Source organism: Sprattus sprattus, assembly GCF_963457725.1.
Source record: "Sprattus sprattus genome assembly, chromosome: 3".
NCBI classification, from domain to species: domain Eukaryota; kingdom Metazoa; phylum Chordata; class Actinopteri; order Clupeiformes; family Clupeidae; genus Sprattus; species Sprattus sprattus.
Window position 1 is genome coordinate 2,159,957 of NC_137922.1, and position 21,314 is coordinate 2,181,270.

Consider the following 21,314-nt stretch of genomic DNA (forward strand, 5'->3'; position numbering starts at 1 on the left):
ATGAATGCTTACAAATGTGACAGTAGCTGCATTGTTTCTCACAATGACAAACACAACTCCGTCCGCGGGAATGTACAAGATGACGTGGGTGCTCGTGAACTCATGTGTAATTGGAAGATCGAGCTCAAAGAAGTCAGGGAGTATAAAATCCCCTTGAAGACACCGCCCCGCCACTCACCGTCTAAACTGCACGGTTCTCCCTCCGCCCTCTCTATTTGCCCCGCGAGGTGTTCACTCGCTGTTGCAGTCAACGGACCCCTTCGAGCCAAAGAATGATGCGCGCGCTCCAGGTGACCTTCTGCGCTTTGGCGCTGCAGCTCGTGTACCAAGTTCATTCCCTTCCTCTACCGGAGAAGAAAATCAGCCACAGGTACAAAGCAACTGCGGTGAGTACAACACAATGCATTCAATAATTATTCAACGCTTATGCATAGTTTCCGTCGAAATCCATCTTCAGGTGATTATTTCAAACTATATTTCAGGGGATTATTTAAAACTACATTTCAATAAATATAACCCCCCTGGTAGACTTGTTTCCTTCTGGAACGCTTAGCCTAATATTAACAGCCTGGTAAGGCAAATGTCTTTTGAGGCAGCGCATGTGGAGGTGATAGTTTGATGGTGAGGTATGAATGGAGAAGTGTTGTGTTGCCTTAGGACTGGACAAATGTCTCTTGTTCAGGAATTTCACCTCGGGGAGCACATGATCTTTTGTGGAAAAACCTGGAATTAGACAGGTGTATGCTGTTCTCACTGTGAGCTGCAAGACAGAGAGAGAGAAGCTCTGTTTTTATTCTCAGCTCACAAAACTCCTAAATTTCATTCCAAGACTATCTCTGCGAAAAAAAAAGATTTGACACACATCGGCATGTCAGACATAAACTAAAATAGATCGAATTTAATGTCTTGTTTAGGAAATTAGACATGTCTTTTACATAGGCTCATACAGTTGCAGCACTGTGATAAGAGTCTGTAATGATCCTCAAAGTGGAAAGTGGAATTTAGACGTATGGTTGAGCTACAGAAGAATATACTGAAAGTGCGCCATGATTTGGTGCAGATGTCCATCCAGCCTCTCACACAGCTGTGGAGTCCTGAGGCTCAGTGCTCTAGTAGCCGTCAGCTTTGCACATGACAGGTATAGGTCAGTAGGTCAGGGCAACAACTGTTTCTTTCTGTTCAGTCAGGTGGCAGTGACTCTGAGTCGTTCAAAACTGGATCATTTTGTGGATAGTCAGCCCTTCTGCCTAGATGCATTATGTGAGCCTCAGCCATGGACAAAGAAGCCCTTAAGTGCAGCGAGGCTTCATGAATCGGCTTCAGGAAGCTGTGACAAAAGCATAGCTGCTTCTCAGCGTACTATTTACTCTCTCCCTGGTCTCATTTTTATTTCACCCCAGCTTCACCTCAGCAGCAGCGGCAGTAGAGGACTGTGGTTCTCTGCTTCTTTCAAATCAGGCGCTTGAGAGAGAGAGAGAGTGCGCCGCATGGATTAGAAGAGTTTGGGTCTAGTGTTGCGGCTTCCTGTTGATAAGTAGGGGGAGTGAGACAGCATGAGTTAGGACACATTCTGCGTGAAAGCAGGAGACCTGGGGAAACGAGACCAGGAGAGAAGGCGTTCATGACCATTTGGACATGGTCCACATTTCTGTGATATTTCATTCTGTGGTCGTATCAAACACGTGTTTTTTATTTGACTACAGCAAGAACAAAGAGCTGTTCTTTGAGGAGGGATGAGAAATAGCTCGCAGCTGGATAGTGTCACACTTAAAAAAAGTGCTGAGTGGTCACTGAAAAATCTTAAAAGCCTCAACTAGGGCTTCAGCTCCTAGAGAGCGAACTGCAGAGTACGCCAAAAAACATCCTCAGACCTCTTCAGACAAATACACTCAGAGGAGATTTTATGTGAGTTTGATTCTGAAGTTTGAGTCTAAGCCTTTGGGTCATGCAAGCAGTCAATTTGTTCCCTGGTGTTGACAAAGCACAAAGGGGGGGGAGATTATGCAGGACGGGGCAAGTCATTTGGCATGTGAGGCGGCATAACAAACTCCCTATCTGCTGACACAAGGGAAACGTAAAGAACAAGATAGCTACGGCGGCATTCATGGGCCTCTATGAAAAAAGACAGAGCTTCTTTTTTTTTTTTTTTAAGACGATCAGCATGACAACTTCCACTAATTCTGCCAAAGTGTGTCTCCTCTGAAACTGTGCAGATAGATCACATGTCAGTGTGAAGTTTAGGGAAGAAATCTGAGGTGAATGTTGACTTCTTGTTGAATCTTGGCCTCAGCTGTCTAATAAGGAAGTACAGTACAATACACTTTCTCTATATAAGTGTGGGAGAAGTAGACTAAAATATGTTTCATTGTTGATTCATCAGGGTTATACTTAGAGTCCTTTCCCTGGATGTGGATGATGTGAGATATGGTAGAATATTGCTGGTTATAGATGGCACTCTTTTCTTTCAACAAGAACTCCCTTTCTTGCCTGGAGGGTTCGACTATAGGTTTGTATATCCATGGAAGTGCACTACTGAAAACTACTGCAAAGATGATAGTTGAAGGGTTCTGACATTATTATTCAAAAACCATTCTCTGAGTGTCACAAAGACAACTGATGTGCTTTCTCAGTTCTCTCCTCTGTATGATATCAATGTGATTATGCTCCCTTTTCTGTCCTGTTAACTGACTTTAATCCTATGAGCACCAAGGGTGAAGGGAGCTCAACCAAGAGCATGAAATACAAATATACTAAAGACAAACAATGATAGAAGTTTACATCAAACTAAAAACGTAGTAATCTTATGATGAAGACTTATATTTTTCACAATATCCGTTAACACTGGACACTTTAAAAAAAAGAGAACCAATAGCATGTCGAGAAGATCAAAGATTTAGTTTCTTCAGTCAAACTTTACAAGGACTCACTTCGGCTACTGTGAAAAGAGTGTGAGAGGTGTTTGTATGGGCTTTGTGAAATGTGGCCTGGCTATGTTTAGGTGATCAGCGATATCCAAACATGCAGTTACCTGCATGGATAATTGTAGCTCAGGGAGTGCTTTAATTCACTACAGAGAGATGTGCTGAGGGAAAGCCTGCATTCTTATGATATCGTTTTTCACAGAAAGGATAGCCTCGCGCTTCAGAAACTTCAGTGAGGCGATGAAGAGCATGGTGCTTACTTAGGCAGACATCAAGATTATCTGGCTTAGTTGTCGACACTTTTATCTGAGAAAACTGTCTCATCCCTCCATTCTTATCACACAATAAATACTAAAGTATACCTTTAAGATACCGTGCTCAGGTGTTTCAACTAAAGTATCCTTTAAGATACCTTGCTCAGGTGTTTCAGTGGACCATCTTGACAAGAGATGGATATTGATAACAGCTGTCACAAGCATATCTCTCACGTGCTTGTTGAACTTAGTATAAATAACACTTAGTGTTGTCCACATACATAAACTGCTGACATCATCACTCATGTCAACAACATTGTAATTTCAGTTGTGCTGACTACCACACTCTAAGATTCTGCAGTTGGCTAGAAGGCATGGCCGTGAAAACAGGAAACCCTCTGGTTAGAGATAAAATCTGTTGATTTGTACAACCTAATGACAACCTAAATGACTGGAACCATGGTCAGGAGTAAGGGGAGCCCTGACAGGCATGCATCCAGCTACCATCTCCCATCATTCAGTGCTTTTCCTCTTCCAGAACCCATTTCCCAATCCTGGGTAATCTGCTCATTTGTGTATACAACCCTTGAGACCTTGGAGATCTATCAAGCTTTTTGTGTGTAAATATTTATCCAAGACGTATTTCCCCTGCCAAACTCAGGCTTCGTCGTAAGTGTGGCTGGCGCTTATCAGCTTGAGTGGCTGGGAGAGAGCCCTTATCTTTTTTTATTTTATTTTTTAGATTCACAGTTTCATAGTATAGCGCGTCTAGGAGTTAAGAGGGAGAGGGTTGAGGCTGCAACAGGTTGACATGGTATCCATTGCTGAGTTCTTTACACAGGTTCACTGTTTGTACTAAGGTGACTCTATAGCTTATGGCTCTGCACAGATAATAGGGTTCATATACAGGGGCAGTGGCAGTTCTGCCTAAGACTTGATGCAAGGCTTAGGAATGTATTAATGTTTCTAAATGGAAGGGTTCAAGTCTTTAAGATCTGTGTGACACATGTTGTGTAGGAAATCAACATGCTTGTCAGCTGGTCTGTATGTATGTGGGTGTGAATGGGAGTTGGTGGTGTTTGCATGTGCGGGTGGTGGTGGTGGTGGTGGGGGGGGGGGGGGGGTAATGGAGGGGCTTCTAACACCTGTGTCTGTGCCGCTGCTGTTTTGTTTTGGGGTCTGGTATGTTTGAGCGAGATTAATGGAATGAGTGACATACGCAAAGGCCTCCTGGGCAGCCAGCGCCATGAGCGGGCTTAACCTCAGGAGCCCCGCTGGGTCGGCCAGGAGCCAAGAGCTCAGACATGTTTATCATTTGCTGCTGCCAAGTGCAGGCACTCGCCATGGTGGGGGAGACATGTTCCCACAAAGGCATCATGTTAATGAAACGCCTGGATAACAGCATGGAGCTCTGTGAAAGATGGTGCGCAGAGTTTCAGGAGTTGTCTCAGTCTGGTCGCTAGACCTTTAGAGGAGACTGTTGGGTCCTCCATGAGATGAAAGAAAACGTGCTTTATCAAAATAAATAGCATCCACACTCTCACGACTGGGAATGAGGATCTCTAACCAAATAGCTAAACTAATTCAATGAAGATAAATACACTAAAGAAAACTAAATAACCAAAACGTTTATGCTAACAAAACTCAAGCTGAATAGCAACTGGCACCAGTTTTGTTCCTCGTGAGATTTCTAGGGCAGTTTATTCCATCCAAAGAAAACTGATAAGAATACTTCAGGGTATAGACAGCCTATGTGAGGTTCCTGTTCCTCTGTTGTGTACAAAGGCCATCCCATGTGTTGGCGGAGGCATTGGGCTGGGGCAGACAGGGGTAATTGATGGTGTCTCTCCTCAGGTACTTGACATGGTTGGTCTTAGCCAACATTAGGCCGTAAAATGTCCTTGCAAGTTGTTGTCTCAGCACTGACAGTGGGTTTGCATGCCATGGCAAAAAGCTCCAACAAACAGTAAACACCCATGGCTCCACGAGGGTATTTTATTTGTGTCTGAGTACATGCAATGATGGGATGGTTGTGGTTGGGGAGGGGAGGAGGGGGAAGGAGGGGGGAGTCAGGATGGTTATCCCTCCCTAATGGCGGGCAGGTGGCCTTTCACCCCCTTTACTTTTGTGCTTTGTTCAGGATCAGCAAGGAATGATGTTTGCCTCTAATGTAGCAGGCTATCCTGTCATGAGGGCGTTCCTTAAACCAAAGGACGTAGAGCTATGTTGTGGTATTAAGGTCAGCAGGCCCAAGCGTCCTTTATTAAATTTGGCATGGGTCATTTATTTTAGTATGAAGAAGTAATTTATTGTACTAATAAGCATCTGTTGATGAGAACTGGAAACATAATAACATGTTACTGTGTTTGGGCATGAATTTAGAGAGAGGACTTGTTTACTTTAACTCAGGAGATATGTTTGCTCTGACCTCTTGGCCTGACCTGTGTTGAACCTGAGACACCCGTGTGTTTTTCTTCTGTCTGCGGAGTATAAAATGGAGGTCTGTCATGGCTAAGGGACTGATTGAGGTGGGACGGGTCATTTGGATCCTCAGCAAACACTCAAAGACCATTTCCCTTCAGTCCCTTCAGACCTTTTTCCTTCAGTCAGAACGTGTGTGATCTCCCATCTCAGTCTTCTCTTTCTGGTCTGAAATGGTTTATGCATTCAGTTTTTCAAAAATGAAGCCTCGTACTTGATATAACTTTGCCATAAAAAGGTTTTTCCATGACTGAAAAGTTCTATAAAACAGATGGTGAGAGAACACTTACTGTGGAACCATTAAATATTGTTTAGAAGGAACATGTTGCCTGAAGAGAACAATGAAGAACTACCTTCATTACTCTTGGATCATACCTTTATATACTCATTTAGGAGTGTAGTCAGTAGCCCTGTGCTTATACTCTCTGCATCCAGACCCTTTCAAAACCAGATAGTAACAATCCAGAGAGGAGGTAATGTACAAATGGATAATATGTTGAAATCTCCCATGGATATTAATCTGAGCTAGAGATCATAGCCTGAAGGTTTGAACTCAACAGTCTATTGTATGAATGCTGAGACTGGGCGGGTAGACAGCGCTGAAAAACAAGGGAAAGTCCCTGTGTACTCAGGATTGCTGTACTGTAATACTGAATCTCTTTGTGACAAGTGAACCATTTTCTCTTCATATGCCTGAGGGCTACCTTTTAGCAATGCTATCAAGTTCAGTGTGTCAGCATGTCCTCACACAGGATGCATCTCTGCCTCAACTTGCCCTCAGATATTTGGCTTTATTGTTTTTTTTTTTACAAAAGCAGGATTAGATTTTCGTGAAAATATCTTGCATGATGTATAAGCAAAGTGGTCACTGCAGTGCTTGCAATTGATACTTTGATTAAATATTTACTATAATGCGGAGTATGTAGAGAGATAAACATGCATTGAGACTCAAAGAGAGCTTCTCCTTAAGGTTCATACCATGCATATTCTATCTGTCATTGCAAAGTTATTGCGTCCGAGCTAATGGTTTCCTACTGACAAGGGTAGTATGTAGCTAACATCCGGGTATATTGTTGTCATAAAAAAGAAAAATGAAACCCTTCCACCTAAGGCTCCAGTTTTATGACTGCTAAAAAAAAAAACAGTTTGCGCTTAAATTACAGTTTTAAAATTGCCTTGAAGCCTGCGCGGGCGGAAGTATTTTTAAAGGGCCAAACGAGGGGGGCAGAATTCCATTTACCCACATCACCTCTCTGGTCCCGCCACAGAACCCAAGAAAAAGACTCTTAAAGGTGCTTCTGGCAAAGCAGCAAGCTGTAATAAAGCCAAACAGGCGGGGAGGTTTAAGGGCTGGGTTAGACCAGGGCAAGGCTGACTAAACCCTCACTCCCCTCCAGTCACTTCCCAGCCAATTAACTGAGCTGTTTCCTCCTAATTCTATGGAGGAAACTGACTGCGCTAATGCTCTGGGAGATCTCTCTGTATACTGAAAGCTTCGGTTTTTTTCACGTTCCAAATTCCCCCATGGCATGAAGTTGAAGTGTGATTAAACTGGTTAAGGCTTGCTTCCTGTTGATTAAACTGGTTAAGGCTTGTTTCCTGTTGATTTTAACCTGATGTACGATAACAGAGTATTTGCAATGCATTTACAGGGAAATTTGTTCTTCAGGAATTGGACTGACTTTTTTGATCATACTTAAATGCTTGTTTGTTTTAACGGTAGTTTTGCCTGATTCATGTTGCAGACCTGGTCTGAGAAATCCCATCACTATGGCCTGAAGAAGAGAGGTAGATCGCCTCACGTTCAGGACACTCTGAAGGATGAGTCTGGCTTAATCAAGGGGAGCCACGGGAAGTCCACTGTCTCCAGAAATGGCACGGATCTTTGGAAGCGCCCTCGCTGTGGTGTCCCAGACTACCCCAGCCAGCCCGGGGGCACAGGGTTCGGGCACCTCCCGACAGCAGGAGACCATGGTGCACGGAACCGACGCAAACGCTTTGTCCTTTTCGGAGGACGGTGGGACAAGACTGCCCTGACTTACAAGTAAGTCACTATTGGTGTTTTTCAGGAAATGGTGCCACAATGGGTATAGTGATCATCAGTGACATATTACTCAATGGATATTTAAGTAGTAATAGTTGTAGATAATAGTTGTGGAATTCCAACTGACTACACTAGCGGAGCTGAACGTGCTGCCTTAGATGACCTCGTGTCTGAGCGGGGTCTCCACGGGGACCAGACCATAGCAAAGGAGCACCGCCAGAAGAGTTTTCCCAGAATGCCTGCTGTCTTGCAGTCAAAGTCTCCATCACAGCCCTTCCGCTTTTCCTCCTTTATAATTTCGAATTATGGAGACCACCCAGGAAAAGGAACTCTCTGATGAGTTTCACTTCTGGGCTTAGGGCATTAAATGCTGCAGTGTAGAGACGTGTAATAAAGTGTTTGCTTAGCAACTGATTAGAAGGTTGTAAGCCCACCGGAAAACTACAGTGTGTGCTATTCTAATCCTCAAAGTTTCCTCACACATCATGTTCATAAGTGATTATACACATCGTGATTTAGTAATGCGTGCCTTGTTTCACACATCACTGCCGTGTTTTCAAAGCTGTGCATGTGTGTTTTAAGCCGTCACTGTGTTTACTAATCTTTTCTTGAAGTCATTTTAAATGGACTCCGAACTAATGACAAAGAGGAGTTACTCTAAATCAACTTGGCATTTTACAGCTTTTTAAGGACTATTTGGATTGGCAGGTTGACCTCCCGAGAAGAAGTGTCTGCAAGCCCGCCTCCCTGGTGCTCTCCTGACTAATGTTTTTGACTGAATCACCTCTTCCATCTCAGTCAGAGGGGTTTTACACCGGACATTGCCCACCCTACTACCCTGTAATTTGGAGTCAGAGGGGTCGTGACCCTCTGCGAAGAGCAGCCGGTTGCATCTCAGTGCAGTGGGGCATGAGATGGCGGAGTGGTGGCTCACATGGTCTTGCTTTGTGCCGCAGCTCCTGGCGGGGGGGGGGTGGGGTGGGGTGGGGTGGGGGGGGTCGTGTGTTGTGTGTGTGTGTGTGTGTGGGGGGGGGGGGGGGGGGGGGGGGGGGGGTGTTTGAAGCACAGGAGCCCCCTCCCGAGCAGCCCAAAATGACCAAACTCACAGATTTACGGCCTCTTCGCAGAAAATCACAACTCATAAATACCTTATAACTCTCCTTCTCGCAGTAGGGCAGCTGGGGCTACCCCAACCCCCCTACGGCCTGTGCAACCTTTACCCCCTGGTTGTGTGTTTCAGCAAGGCCCGGCAAGCTCATCACATTTTTAGGGCTGGGTTTGTCCCGCCCCGGCGTTGAGCAGAAAGGCAGCAATCAGCTGTGCCATATTGTTGATTGTCACATGTGCGTGCGGTGGCTCAACAGGTAATGCCTGGTGCCAAGGGGTCGTTTATGTGGCCCGAGCCACTCCGTCTGCTCTGTGATTTCTCGAGGACTAATGATGGGCCACGGCGGTGCAGCGGCAGCCATCGGGCTCTCCTCTCGGGGGCGGGGGCGGGGACGGCTCGGGCCATAATGAGGGTCTGCACACTCCCAGGGCAGAGCTCCCGGTGACGGGCCCTGGTCACTGGCATGCCTGGACATGCTCACTCAAAGACTCAGGATGCCATGGGACGAGTGAACACTAGATCGATAAATGGGAAAACAGTGCCGCTAAGCATGAAGTTCAATTCATTGAGTGCTACATTTCGGTGAGACAAGAGAATTTGGTACTATTATCCGCACACCACACAAATATTTTCATCTCGTCGATGTAACTTGTCTCTACATGTCACCCGTGAATGCTTTAAAGACGAGACACACAGTTGAATTCACCAACTTAGAACGTCATCAACTTAGCTGTCTGTGATTCTCTTTTGTGGTGTGGAGGTGTTCTTTATGTGGTTTACATGCACGTCAATCCGTCACACCGTTTACCGTTTCACCTGGTTTAGACTTTTGTGCTCCATTACAGACATACAGAGTTATCTTATGAGAGTATCCGCCCACACACTCGCTTTTCAAGCCAGAGCCAAAGGCTTAGACCATAGACTCCATCCCAGCCTGTGTTCCCATTGAAGTGGAGGAGCCCACACACTTCTGTCTGGTACGAGGCGCTCTGTGTGATGCGTCTTTTTTAGTTTTAATAGTTTAATGCAGGGTTGAATTTGCTTCCCTGTGGATCCTCTGTGTCATGACGAGGCCTCTTCCATCGTTCTGTGGCATATCCATATTTCATATGAGCACCTACTGGGAGAGAAAGAAGAAGACCTTACTGGGTCTGCTCCCACCTACCTAAATGCTCTTGTAAGGGCAAATGTTACACCCAGGACGCTGTGCTCATCCAGTGAGCGTCGTCTGGCACTGCCCCCAGTGCAAGCAAGGCAATCCAGACTATTCTCAGTTGTAGTTCCACGTTGGTGGAATGACCTGCCTAGCACTACCAGAGCAGGAGCGTCCCTCTCTAACTTCAAGAAGCTCTTGAAGACCCAACTCTTCAAAGAGCACCTCTCTTCCTAAACTGGCACCTTAGCTCAACCTGCACTTAAGCAGCAACAGGCCCGCACTTCTTTTTTTATTCTTTCTATGTCGTTTTATAAGCAGTATTGATTGTTACACCAGGTTTTTAATGCTCTTAGCTTGATTGTTCTCTCCCTTGTACGTCGCTTTGGACAAAAGCGTCTGCTAAATGACTAAATGTAAATGTAAATGTAAAGACCTACTGGGAGAGAAAGAAGAAGACATACTGGGAGAGAAAGAAGAAGACCTACTGGGAGAGAAAGAAGAAGACCTACTGGGAGAGAAAGAAGAAGACCTACTGGGAGGATTATTGATGCATTAGATGCGTTTAGGCCTTGTGCATGGGTGGTCTTATTCATTGGCTGTGTGTGTGTGTGTGTGTGTGTGTGTGTGTGTGTGTGTGTGTGTGTGTGTGTGTGGGTGTGTGTTTGTGTGTGTGTGTGTTTGTGTGTGTGTGTGTGTGTGTGTGTTTGTGTGTGTGTTTGTGTGTGTTTGTGTGTTTGTGTGTGTGTGTGTGTGTGTGTGTGTGTGTGTGTGTGTCAGGATCATGCGCATACCCTGGCAAATGAATAAAGAGCAGGTTCGTCAGGTGCTGCAGGATGCACTGAAGGTCTGGAGTGATGTCACACCTCTCACCTTCACCGAGGTCCCCACTGGGAAGGCCGACATCGTCATTGACTTCAACAGGTAGAAATACTTCTTTCTCTTCTTCACTTTTCCTTTTTCCCATTCCCTTTCTTCTCTCCTTCTACCCTTCTCTTCTTCTCCTTTTACAAAAGTATTGATGGGGAACTCTACTAGTGTTCTATTACTATTCTTTAGATATGGCTAGAATGCTGATCTCCTCCACACTCTCTCTCTCCTCTGTCCTCTCAAACAAACAAACAAACAAACAAACAGATTCCTGTTTCTCTGCTTTGATATATCCTCCCCCCCCCCCAATACAACATGATGTCCCCTCCTCTCTCTCCTCCCCTCCTCTCTCTCCTCCCCTCCTCTCTCTCCTCCACCTCCTCTCTCTCCTCCCCTCCTCTCTCTCCTCCCCTCCTCTCTCTCCTCCACCTCCTCTCTCTCCTCCCCTCCTCTCTCTCCTCCCCTCCTCTCTCTCCTCCACCTCCTCTCTCTCCTCCCCTCCTCTCTCTCCTCCACCTCCTCTCTCTCCTCCCCTCCTCTCTCTCCTCCCCTCCTCTCTCTCCTCCACTCTCTCTCTCCTCCCCTCCTCTCTCTCCTCCCCTCCTCTCTCTCCTCCCCTCCTCTCTCTGTGTCCTCACTTCCTCGGGGCAGCTGTGGCCTACTGGTTAGGGTTTCGGGTTGGTAACCGGAGGGTGGCCGGTTCGATTCCCGACCAGTAGGAAAAATGTGGGTGGGGGAAGTAGTAGACCACTGCTCTCCCATGCCCACATCCACGGCTGAGGTGCCCTTGAGCAAGGCACCTAACCCCGATCACTGCTCCCCGGGCGCCGCCAATGGCAGCCCACTGCTCCGGGTTAGTGTGAAACATCACTTCACTGTGTGTGTGTCACTTGCCTGGATGGGTTAAATGCAGAGGTGGATTTCAGAGTGTGTGTGTCTACACCACCTCTGCCATAGAGAGGACTTTCACTTTCACCTTGCCCCCATTATCAAGCCCAGTGCAAACAACACAGCTCTCTCTCTCCGGCTCTCTTTTTAAGTTTAGGCCGTTAGAACCCTTCCTCTTTTCATCCCTTCTGAGGTAAAGCCTTTGAGATCCAGTGGAGCCTTGTGTGCCATGCTTGGAATCTGTCCACGGACACACATCTGTCAGACCTCCTCCCCCTCCCCCTCCTCCTCTCCCTCCCCCTCCCCTCCTCCTGCCCTGTCTCAAACTCAAACGGACGTCAGCATATCTGACACCTCAAGCACCATCTATCACAGAAACACGCCACAGCCCATTGCCTCTGTGTCATCTCATTCAGATATTGGTTATCAGCCACCATCTGTCCGTGTTGACAGTGAGAGGGTATGTTTTCATCCCACTGCACAAAGACAAGAGGAGCTTTTTACCCGCAGCTGGAATGGAGGGGGTGTTGGTGTTGGTTGTAGATCTGAGCGGATGTCATAGATGGATTAGTGGCCATGGTCAACTCTGCCGAGTGATGTGTCACTCTGCTCAGACACCCGCCCCCTCCCCCCCGCTCCCCGCCCCCCCCCCCCCCGCCCGCTCCCTCTCACCTGCATCAGGTACATAACCGCAGCGTGACCCTCTCAGGGAGGACTGTGGCAGAGCCCGCAGAGAGGGAGAGGGAGAGAGAGAGAGAGAGAGAGAGGGAAAGAGAGAGAGAGAGAAAGAGAGAGGGAAAGAGAGAGAGAGAGAGAGAGAGAGAAAGAGAGAGGGAAAGGTGATAATTCAGCACACCTGTCAGGTGCAGCCATTCCGCCCCACCCCATCCCTCCAAACCACCCGCTCCACCCACCATAAGATCAACAACCAGCACTCTGCTCAGTAATCCCACAGATTTTTCCTTCTTTTGTTTATGACTCGAATGTTTCAAAGTAGTACTTGAAAAGCTGGACTCGTTCCACTGCAGTTTACTGGCGAGACTTTCCCCACCCCAAGGCACATTTTTGCTCCCCCGGCGAATTTTTTTTTTGCAGAAACACAAGTGTCTTACATTTCTTTCTTGTAAAATGCCTTTGGTTCACATTGATTCCTCTCTCAGATGAGGTACTGGCCATTCAGAGACGTTGCCTTTGTAATGGGATTATAAAGTCAGAGTTTGAGTTCTTGAAGCACAAGGCAACATTCACAGCTGGACTGCAGGGAAATTCAACCTCAAATAAAAACGTTTGCCTGTTAGAATGATGTGACCACCTGAGTGGTCTGTGGAGCATGTTGTGATGTTCATGCCACTCCAGATGTTTGTTCTTTTCTGCAGCAGTCGTGTTTTTCATGCTTTCCTCAACTATGTATGCAGCTAAGGTCACTAAAAGTACAGAATCAGCATAAACCATGGACAAAAAGAAATGTTTCTTTTTGGATGTTTGGAGGAGATTGAATGAAAAGAAAACCTTTGTGTGCATTGGTGCTGGACACTAAGCAGGAGGTTTTTTCTTCTTCTAAAGTTAGAATGGGTACAAAACCAGGGTCTGCAGTGATGACTTATTGCTTCAACAGCACATTGGAAAAAAGAAGCTAATGAAAGACATGCATGGTTTTCTTAGTGCTTTAGGAAGGGACTCAAAACTGTAATCTGATTTGTGCCTCTACAACAGTCTGCCCCCACATGACCCCCTTTGTGCCTGCTTTGGGTTGCCCTAGTTCCCCCTCTACCCAGATGTGTTTCCAGTTATTCAATTTGGCTCCTTCCCTATCTGTCTAACTGCACTCCGTAAAGGAGTAATCTAACCCCAGTGAAACTCTATACAGGAACTTTCCATAACTTCAGATTGACCAATCATCAGACATTTTGGTTGGCATTTTTACAAAAAGGACCAATAAAGTCTCACTGAGATCCCTTGATGTCTGGCAACAGCCAAATGGAATGAGGGTATCGTGCCAACTGATGGTTTGGCACCATAGTATCCTCCCGTGCCTGAATGTTAACGAGCCTTATTTTTTATGATTTAGAGTTGAATAATTGTTGTTTCCAAAAGATGCCTTCCTTTTCTGTTGAATGAAAGACGTCCTGGTGATGGCTTGTTTGTGGTTTGTGTTCGGCGTGCAGGTACTGGCATGGGGATAACCTGCCCTTCGACGGCCCAGGAGGCATTCTGGCACATGCCTTTTTCCCCAGAACACACCGGGAGGGAGACATCCACTTTGACTATGATGAAACCTGGACAGTGGGGAACAATATGGGTGAGTTTATAAAACAATGCTGTCTAACGTTGGGGGTCCCTAAATATAAATATTTGCAAATCTAAGGGGTAAAGGGTACAAATTTGCCTCATCATTGTGAATGTAATGTACGTAGACTATATGAAGTAGGAGTGTTTTTGAAAAAGTACGGCTGCTGAAATGGGCTTCTATTGACTTCTGAGAGAAGACAGAAACTTAAAACTGATGTGAAGTATCTGCTGGAAAGTGTCTTAATAGCTGAGGATAATGGCTCGGTGGTCTGAGATTCAGAGTGAAACTGACAAAGACCAATAGGGTGTTTGAGAGGAGTCAATTACTTGAGGCTTTTGATCTCCCAACAGCGAGACAGATTAACACCTCATTACAGTCTGGCCTTCTTATCAAATGTTCAAGGAACACTTCTTGCAGGCTCGAGTGAGACTGACTGACCGTCTCAGACAGTCACAGGCTTGTCTTTAGGCAAACAATTGCACGCCATTGGCTTGAAAAACAAGGGTTTACAGCATGCATTGCAAAAATAAATGTAAATAAACATGCAATTATAAATTCTCTTGCCCTTTCAATACCCCCTTTGCAAAATTGTGTAGGCCTATTATGAAATATATTTTGAGCAATGCATTAGACATGCACTGTGTTGTTTGTGTTGATATGTGTAAAATGGCACTCTGGTATATTGCTATTGATTATCATCATAAGTTGAATGTATTGATGAATTGATGTATTGGTGAACACAAATTTTCATATTTTATGTTCATTTGGGCCTTCCATAGGCTACAGATTATAAAGTCCCAGATTTAAAGGCCAAAAACAGGGAGATGAATACCCTGTGTGTCACCACAGCATAGACGTCCATTGATAGCCCCTGGTCATTCTGTCCTGTCCCCTCTCTCAGGCACGGACCTGTGTGTCACCACAGCATAGACGTCCATTGATAGCCCCTGGTCATTCTGTCCTGTCCCCTCTCTCAGGCACGGACCACGTTATAATATGAGTGAGAGAGAGAGAGAGAGGGAGAGAGAGAGAGAGAGGGAGAGAGAGAGAGAGAGAGAGAGAGAGAGGGAGAGAGAGAGAGAGAGAGAGAGAGAGAGAGAGAGAGAGAGAGAGCGAGCGAGAGAGAGAGAGGGAGAGAGCGAGAGAGAGAGAGGGAGAGAGCGAGAGAGAGAGAGAGAGAGAGATAGCCCCTGGTCATTCTGTCCTGTCCCCTCTCTCAGGCACGGACCTGCTGCAGGTGGCGGCCCATGAGCTGGGTCACGTCCTGGGCCTGCAACACTCCCTGGTCCCCGGCTCGGTCATGTCCCCCTTCTACAGCTTCTCCTACCCGCTGCGTCTCAGTGAGGACGACACGCGCGGCATCCAGTACCTCTACGGCTCACGCACCCCTCCCCCACAGGAGAGGACCCCACCCCCAGTCATCATAGAGACCAATGAGATCGAGCCAGCTGTGGTAAGTCACCGTGCTGCACATCAGCAGTCTGTTTCAACGACTGTGATAAGAGTTCAAAAACTCAGCCGTTTGCTAAACTGTTGCTCTCGCTTTAACATTACTCCAGGATTATACATAATGATATAGACAATGGATGGAAATACAGATCTTACAATATCATGATCAACAAACAACTAATTGAAATACAGGCTAGAATCACCAGAAACCCCTCTTCCACAAGTAACTCTTCTCCGAAGCCCATAAGCACAGATGAACACAGGAACTCTTAAAGGAGCTGTCATCTTTTTTGATGACACGGTTTAGCACCAGTACGAACAGTGACAGGAGCTAGAGCAGTCTGTTGAGCTCTGTCAGGAGGCTTTGGGGGAAATACAGTGATCCCAGCCAAAGCAAACTCTTCACAGACTGACTAAGCTCAAGGCTGTGACAGATGTGAGGGTCAGCAGATAGCAACATTCAGCGTTTTCGAAGACGGCTGTGGTTTTAAATGTCATCCAAGTAGATAAGTCCCAGGCATGCTTTCTTTCTGGCTTCCTCTCATCCTCACATCCTTTCTCTCCCCCTTGTCTTCTCTCTCCCAATACATCTTTTCTCTTAACCCTTTCCTCCCTTCTTCTTTTCTTCTTCTTCTTCAACCTATTGTCTTTGTTCCCCTCTTCTTTCTCTGTCATACATTCCCTCTCTCTTCCCCCTCTTCGCCCTAACTGTCTCCCCCTCTCTCTGTATTTCTCCTCCCTACTCCTCTCTTTCTCTCCTCTCCTCCGTCTCTGTCCATCACATTTCTCCCCTCTTAGCCTGATCCTTGTCAGACGAGCTTTGACGCAGTGTCGGTGATCCGAGGGGAGCTCTTCTTCTTCAAGTCCCGCTATGTGTGGCGCATCCGCGATGGCCGCCTGCAGCCAGGCTACCCCGCTCTGGCCTCCCGTCACTGGAGAGGCATACCAGACAACATCGACGCCACTTTCGAGGACAAGACCGGGAACATCTGGTTCTTCCAAGGTGGGTTGACAAGAGCCTGGCCAAAGCTAGACACGTTGCAGGGGAAGTGGAGGAACTCTTGGACTGAGTTCAGGCTGTATTGTGTGGTCACAAGAGTACTTTAAGGCTCCACATTGTTTGTTGTTATGGGGTCTATGGTATTTTCCATCAGCGCATTTTGTCCCCCACTGTTTGAGCTCAGACAAACAGGAACAGGCCCCAGTATAGGAACCGAACAGCTAATAATGTTCAAGTCCAAACTCAAACAGAGGTTTAATTCTGTTTATTGGAAGAAGATTAATAAAAAACATAGACAGCTCCTGTTGATGCTGTTTACCCAACGTTATGTGTTTATACTGGTCAGTGAAACCTAGAGCCTCAGTGACTGTGATGTTTATGGACTTTATGGGGTTGTTATTCCTATACCTCCCACCAGCGTTGTCTTTGGGTGGGCCCGTTCCCCCAGCCCCACTCACCCCTCTCCATAAAGCAGGAACTAGAGTCAGACTGAGTCAGCCCTAGGTGAGCTCCAGGTGGACATGAACCAGTCTGCCGCCAGACTCTCACAGCTGTTTGGGTTGCACATCTAAAGAATGAGATGAAAGCTGAGAGGCTAGAGTCAGACGTGAGTCAGTTCTGTAGCTTGGGTGATTTGGACACAAAGCCATGTTATACGGCCCATAGAATGTACGCTTTGTCTGTGCTGTTTACTGTACTATATGATTGGGCCTGTTGCATTGTTAGATGTGCATGTACAACCAGCTTTAGAACTTAAAACTACTGTTACCAAATACCCTCTGATATCTTTTGCGTTTGAGTTTCTGCAGGCTCAGTCTTTTGAAGCTTGTTCTTTGAACAGCTAGATTACTTGTAAAGCCCGTGCCACCACATCATTTTTCCACCGCTTTTGTTGTGGTCAGGTTTTCCATCGCACCTCATTTGTTACAACTTGCTGTATCTCCTCCTGGTCTCAGAGCTTGCTGTCAGCACTTAAATGTGCCCTAATTCCACCCTAGTAGTGCCTGCATCTAGGGGGAAATTCCTATCAGAATAGGTTCTCACAAGGGTCCATTTTCTTACAGTGCAAAAGCAAAAATAGGTTCTTACAAGGGTCCATTTTTTTACAGTGCAAAAGCAAAAAAGATTACTGAGTTCATCAAATACATCAGTTCCTTCAGAATATCACCAACAAGAACTTAGCTATCTTCTAGGTACCCCACTTATATCTCAGAATAATGCAAAATACCCTTTTGTCCCAAACGACTTCTGAAAACGTACACTGTACCATACATTACCAGAAATGAGCAGTAGTGATGTTTACAGCTAAAACCTACATGTTGTCAATACCTGTAGCTTAGCACTCATACAGCAGAGGGTTCTCAATGTCAGTCTTGGTATTTCATTATGACTGGCACTTTTTTACCTTTTCACACATGCTGGACCTCTTCCAGGCCTCAAAGATGTTGGGAGACAGACAGACAGACAGTCCCATTTAGTTGTGAGTAAAACCCGCATGCCCTCTCCACAGGTAAAAGTTACTGGGTGTTTGATGGGGAGCGCCAGATTACCGGCCCTGACTCAGTGAGGCACCTGGGGCTCCAGGTTTCGGACATCCAGGCCGCTCTGATGTGGGGCGAGGACAAGGCCCAGAGGACCTACTTCTTCAAGGATGGGAACTACTGGCGCTTCAATGCACAGGATAACCGTGTGGAGCTGGCCCACCCCAGGAGCATGCAGGACTGGAGAGGGGTGCCCAACCACATAGATGCGGCCTTTCAGGACAAATATGGTAAGGGGGGTGGGGGGGGCAGGGGGCAGGGGGTCCAGTGCAGCAAAACACTGGGCTACAGAGAAATGCATAGGTCTTTTTTGTTTATATCCTGCTGTATACTTAATGTATTTATCTAGTATGTTATGCTTTATCTGAACGCCAAATGCCAGATCTTAGAGCATGGGAATAGACACTCCAAATACAGATAAGGTGTATTCAGAGAGGAAGAGGTACAGTCGGTCTACTTGCGTAACATATTGCTTAATGCATCTTCCATCCATTAGTGCTCTCAGTCAGTGCAGATATATGCATGTATGCACGCACGATCTTGTTGTGTATTATCAGGTTGAAGATTCCTTTTGACATACCTCTCCGGCTTAGCTGCAGATATCCAGCATGTGCATGCATGCTTATTTGAGTGTATTGTGTATCCCCAACAGGCTATGCACACTTCCTGAGTGGGAAAAGGTACTGGAAGTTTGACCCTGTGGAGGTACGGGCTCTGGAGGGCTACCCACGCTTCACTGGGATGGACTTCTTCGGCTGCCCTGCGTCATTGTATCATTAAAGTTGTGGAAGAGGATGAGCTCCTCTGAAGGACCACTCTGGACCCCAGTGGAAGCCTCTTGGCTTAGTCTTTCAACATTCCATGTTTGTTCTCGCTGACAATGACACGTTTCCCTCCATGAGAATAGCCTCGTTTTTTAGAAAATAATGAATTTTGTTATTTGAAAGGTTCCATCTGGCCTGGCCACTAACTACAAAACCTACATTTATTATTGCAAGACTGAAATGGCAATAGACATGGTGCTAATTACTTGTGCCAGCTTTAGGATAGAGTGAGTAACTTTTTAGTTTGGTGGTTTCGTTTTTTAAGTTCACTGAGCCTTTATATGAGTTCAAGTACACGTTGTAACAATATCAGTTGGGACAGTTTCTGCCTTGTATTTTATGTTGATGTAACTAAGACTCGAAGGCTGTCATGTAAGCCTCTTTGAAGTGTAGCAGTACAGCTCTACATTCTTAGAACAGAAATGGTTCATTGGTTCATTTTGACAGGAGATCCTGCCGAGAACCTTCAAGAAGCTGTGTCTAGAACCTTATGGGTTTTGTCTACACAAACACCTGCAGGTTCTACAAAGCACCTTTTTTGCTCTAAGAGTGTAGGTTATATGTCTTCCACTCAGATGTCACCCTCTCAGGAAAAGCATATGACATATGCATATTATGTATTCACTGAATATTACTTTGATAACCTTTGTTTCATTGCTTACTTTTATCGTTGTCACTTGTTGTTTTACACATATTGGTGCTACGTTTGACAGGGAAGGTAACATTGTACCTCAACCATTACATGTATCTCTGGTGGGACAGCACACATTAGTTGTGATCAGTAGTACAGGGTCCAAAGCTCATCAGGTGGTCTATTCTACACAGAGAATAACCTACATTAGAATAGACTCATAAACCATGTATAATGCATTTGTGTTTTTAAATGTTAAATGTTTTGCAGTTCAATCGTTGGACACATGTTCTAGCCATCTGGGGTCCTCTGGACCAAAAGCACCCCCAGTGCCTCTCTGACTTTAGCATAAGAGTACAGAAGGGGATCTCCCACATGCAATGCAAATGAACACCTCTCCAAATCATTTTCATATGTTTCTTATGTATAGAGAGGGGTGGAGAGACTGTCTTAGTCCATTTGTGGGGCCGTGCTTCTGCCTCCAGGCTCCATATCGTTTGCTGTTCAGCTTCAGAAGGTGCAGTGCAGGACACTGATACCATATTTCCTGTTCTTCGACTTCTAACTTCTAACTTCTTCAACTGACTGCAGTGGGGTTGTGTCCACGTCACCCTGTGCCAGCAATGGTAGTTCAGTCGGTAGAAACATTGTCTGTACAGCGCTCATTACACTGTTGTCTTTTCATGTATAACTGTACATCTCTTATTACGATTTGAAGATTAAGTAACATATTTACTGTGTAAATACATTTGTATATATTCTGTATTATACTTTGATTCCAATAAAGAAAGTCTTTCATATTGTACATGTCTTTTTCTATTTGTTGTTCAGTACCCTTCTTTTGTAAAAAAATAAATAAAAATAAATTAGGTTCAGCCCCTGCTCTGGTACGTCAAACACTAATATCTTTAAGTCCAAAAGGCACCCTGCTGCATGTCACCTTCCTGTGAACTGTTGATGTTTACCTTCCCCAGAGCATTCCAGAACCATGGGTAGCAGTCCATGTTACAGGACACAGCAAATTTGTGAAATAACTCTTCGTTGTTGGAAACACCATGTTCTGATTAGTTCTCTCATCATCTTCTTTATGGCGAGCCACACAAGGCATGTTTTCGTTTAACTTGTGCAGACGTCAGGCCTTTGGAAGACATTTAAAAAACGTAGGCCTATGTATGTTTATTTTGAAAGACCGAACAAAAGGTTTGTGGAACTGATTATACAGTTACAGCATTGTAGGTAGGCATGCTACAGGGCCCACTACGTTTTCAACAAACGGGATTTAGTAAACACTTTACGGATTACATCACCGGGTTGCCATGCATGGCTTTCATCATGCAGGTCTTAATCCAAGTCATCACAGGAAAATGGGAAACGTAAGGCTCTATCAAGCACCGCAGAGGCCACTGCTTATTTAAAAATGTAGCTATTAGATAGTGAAAAGGAAACGTGATGTATACAGGAAATTGAAAGCAGCTTCCTCTTTTACTGTTCCATGTGCGTGTTAAATGACAATCCGCCCTTCGGTGAGTTTTAATAGAAGTCTCCTTTCTTTTATGTGGGTACGAACTGAACAGAGGAGCCACAAGTTTCCAACACTCATGCAGTCGCTTCAGGAGACAGTCCCTAGAAACGGTGGAATGAATCCGCTCGACAAATGATAGCCCTTGCATCGCCTTCAGTGATTTTCCCCCAATTATCTTAACATGCTACACTGACAAATGATCAGAAACTACAGCACTTTTATGGAGCGACAATGCCTAAGGTGTCGCTCGCCGTGATTCATCACAGTGAGGCAAAACTGCTGCTGCATACTTCAGAATTCCACAGGAAAGCGCGGGGTTGATCAGGGCATCCCATACC

At 45.7% G+C, this 21,314-nt stretch overlaps 1 protein-coding gene across 1 annotated transcript; it reads left to right on the forward strand.

The window, feature by feature from the left end:
• Positions 1-272: 272 nt before the first annotated feature.
• On the forward strand, positions 273-18,779 carry mmp11b (matrix metallopeptidase 11b; the record flags this gene model as incomplete). The annotated part of the gene is made up of 8 exons (XM_080835711.1): positions 273-386; positions 7,402-7,700; positions 10,742-10,885; positions 13,885-14,018; positions 15,230-15,462; positions 16,257-16,461; positions 17,969-18,229; positions 18,652-18,779. 8 exons carry the CDS (start codon positions 273-275, stop codon positions 18,777-18,779), a joined length of 1,518 nt encoding a protein of 505 aa, XP_080691837.1.
• Between the last annotated feature and the right edge of the window lie 2,535 nt (positions 18,780-21,314).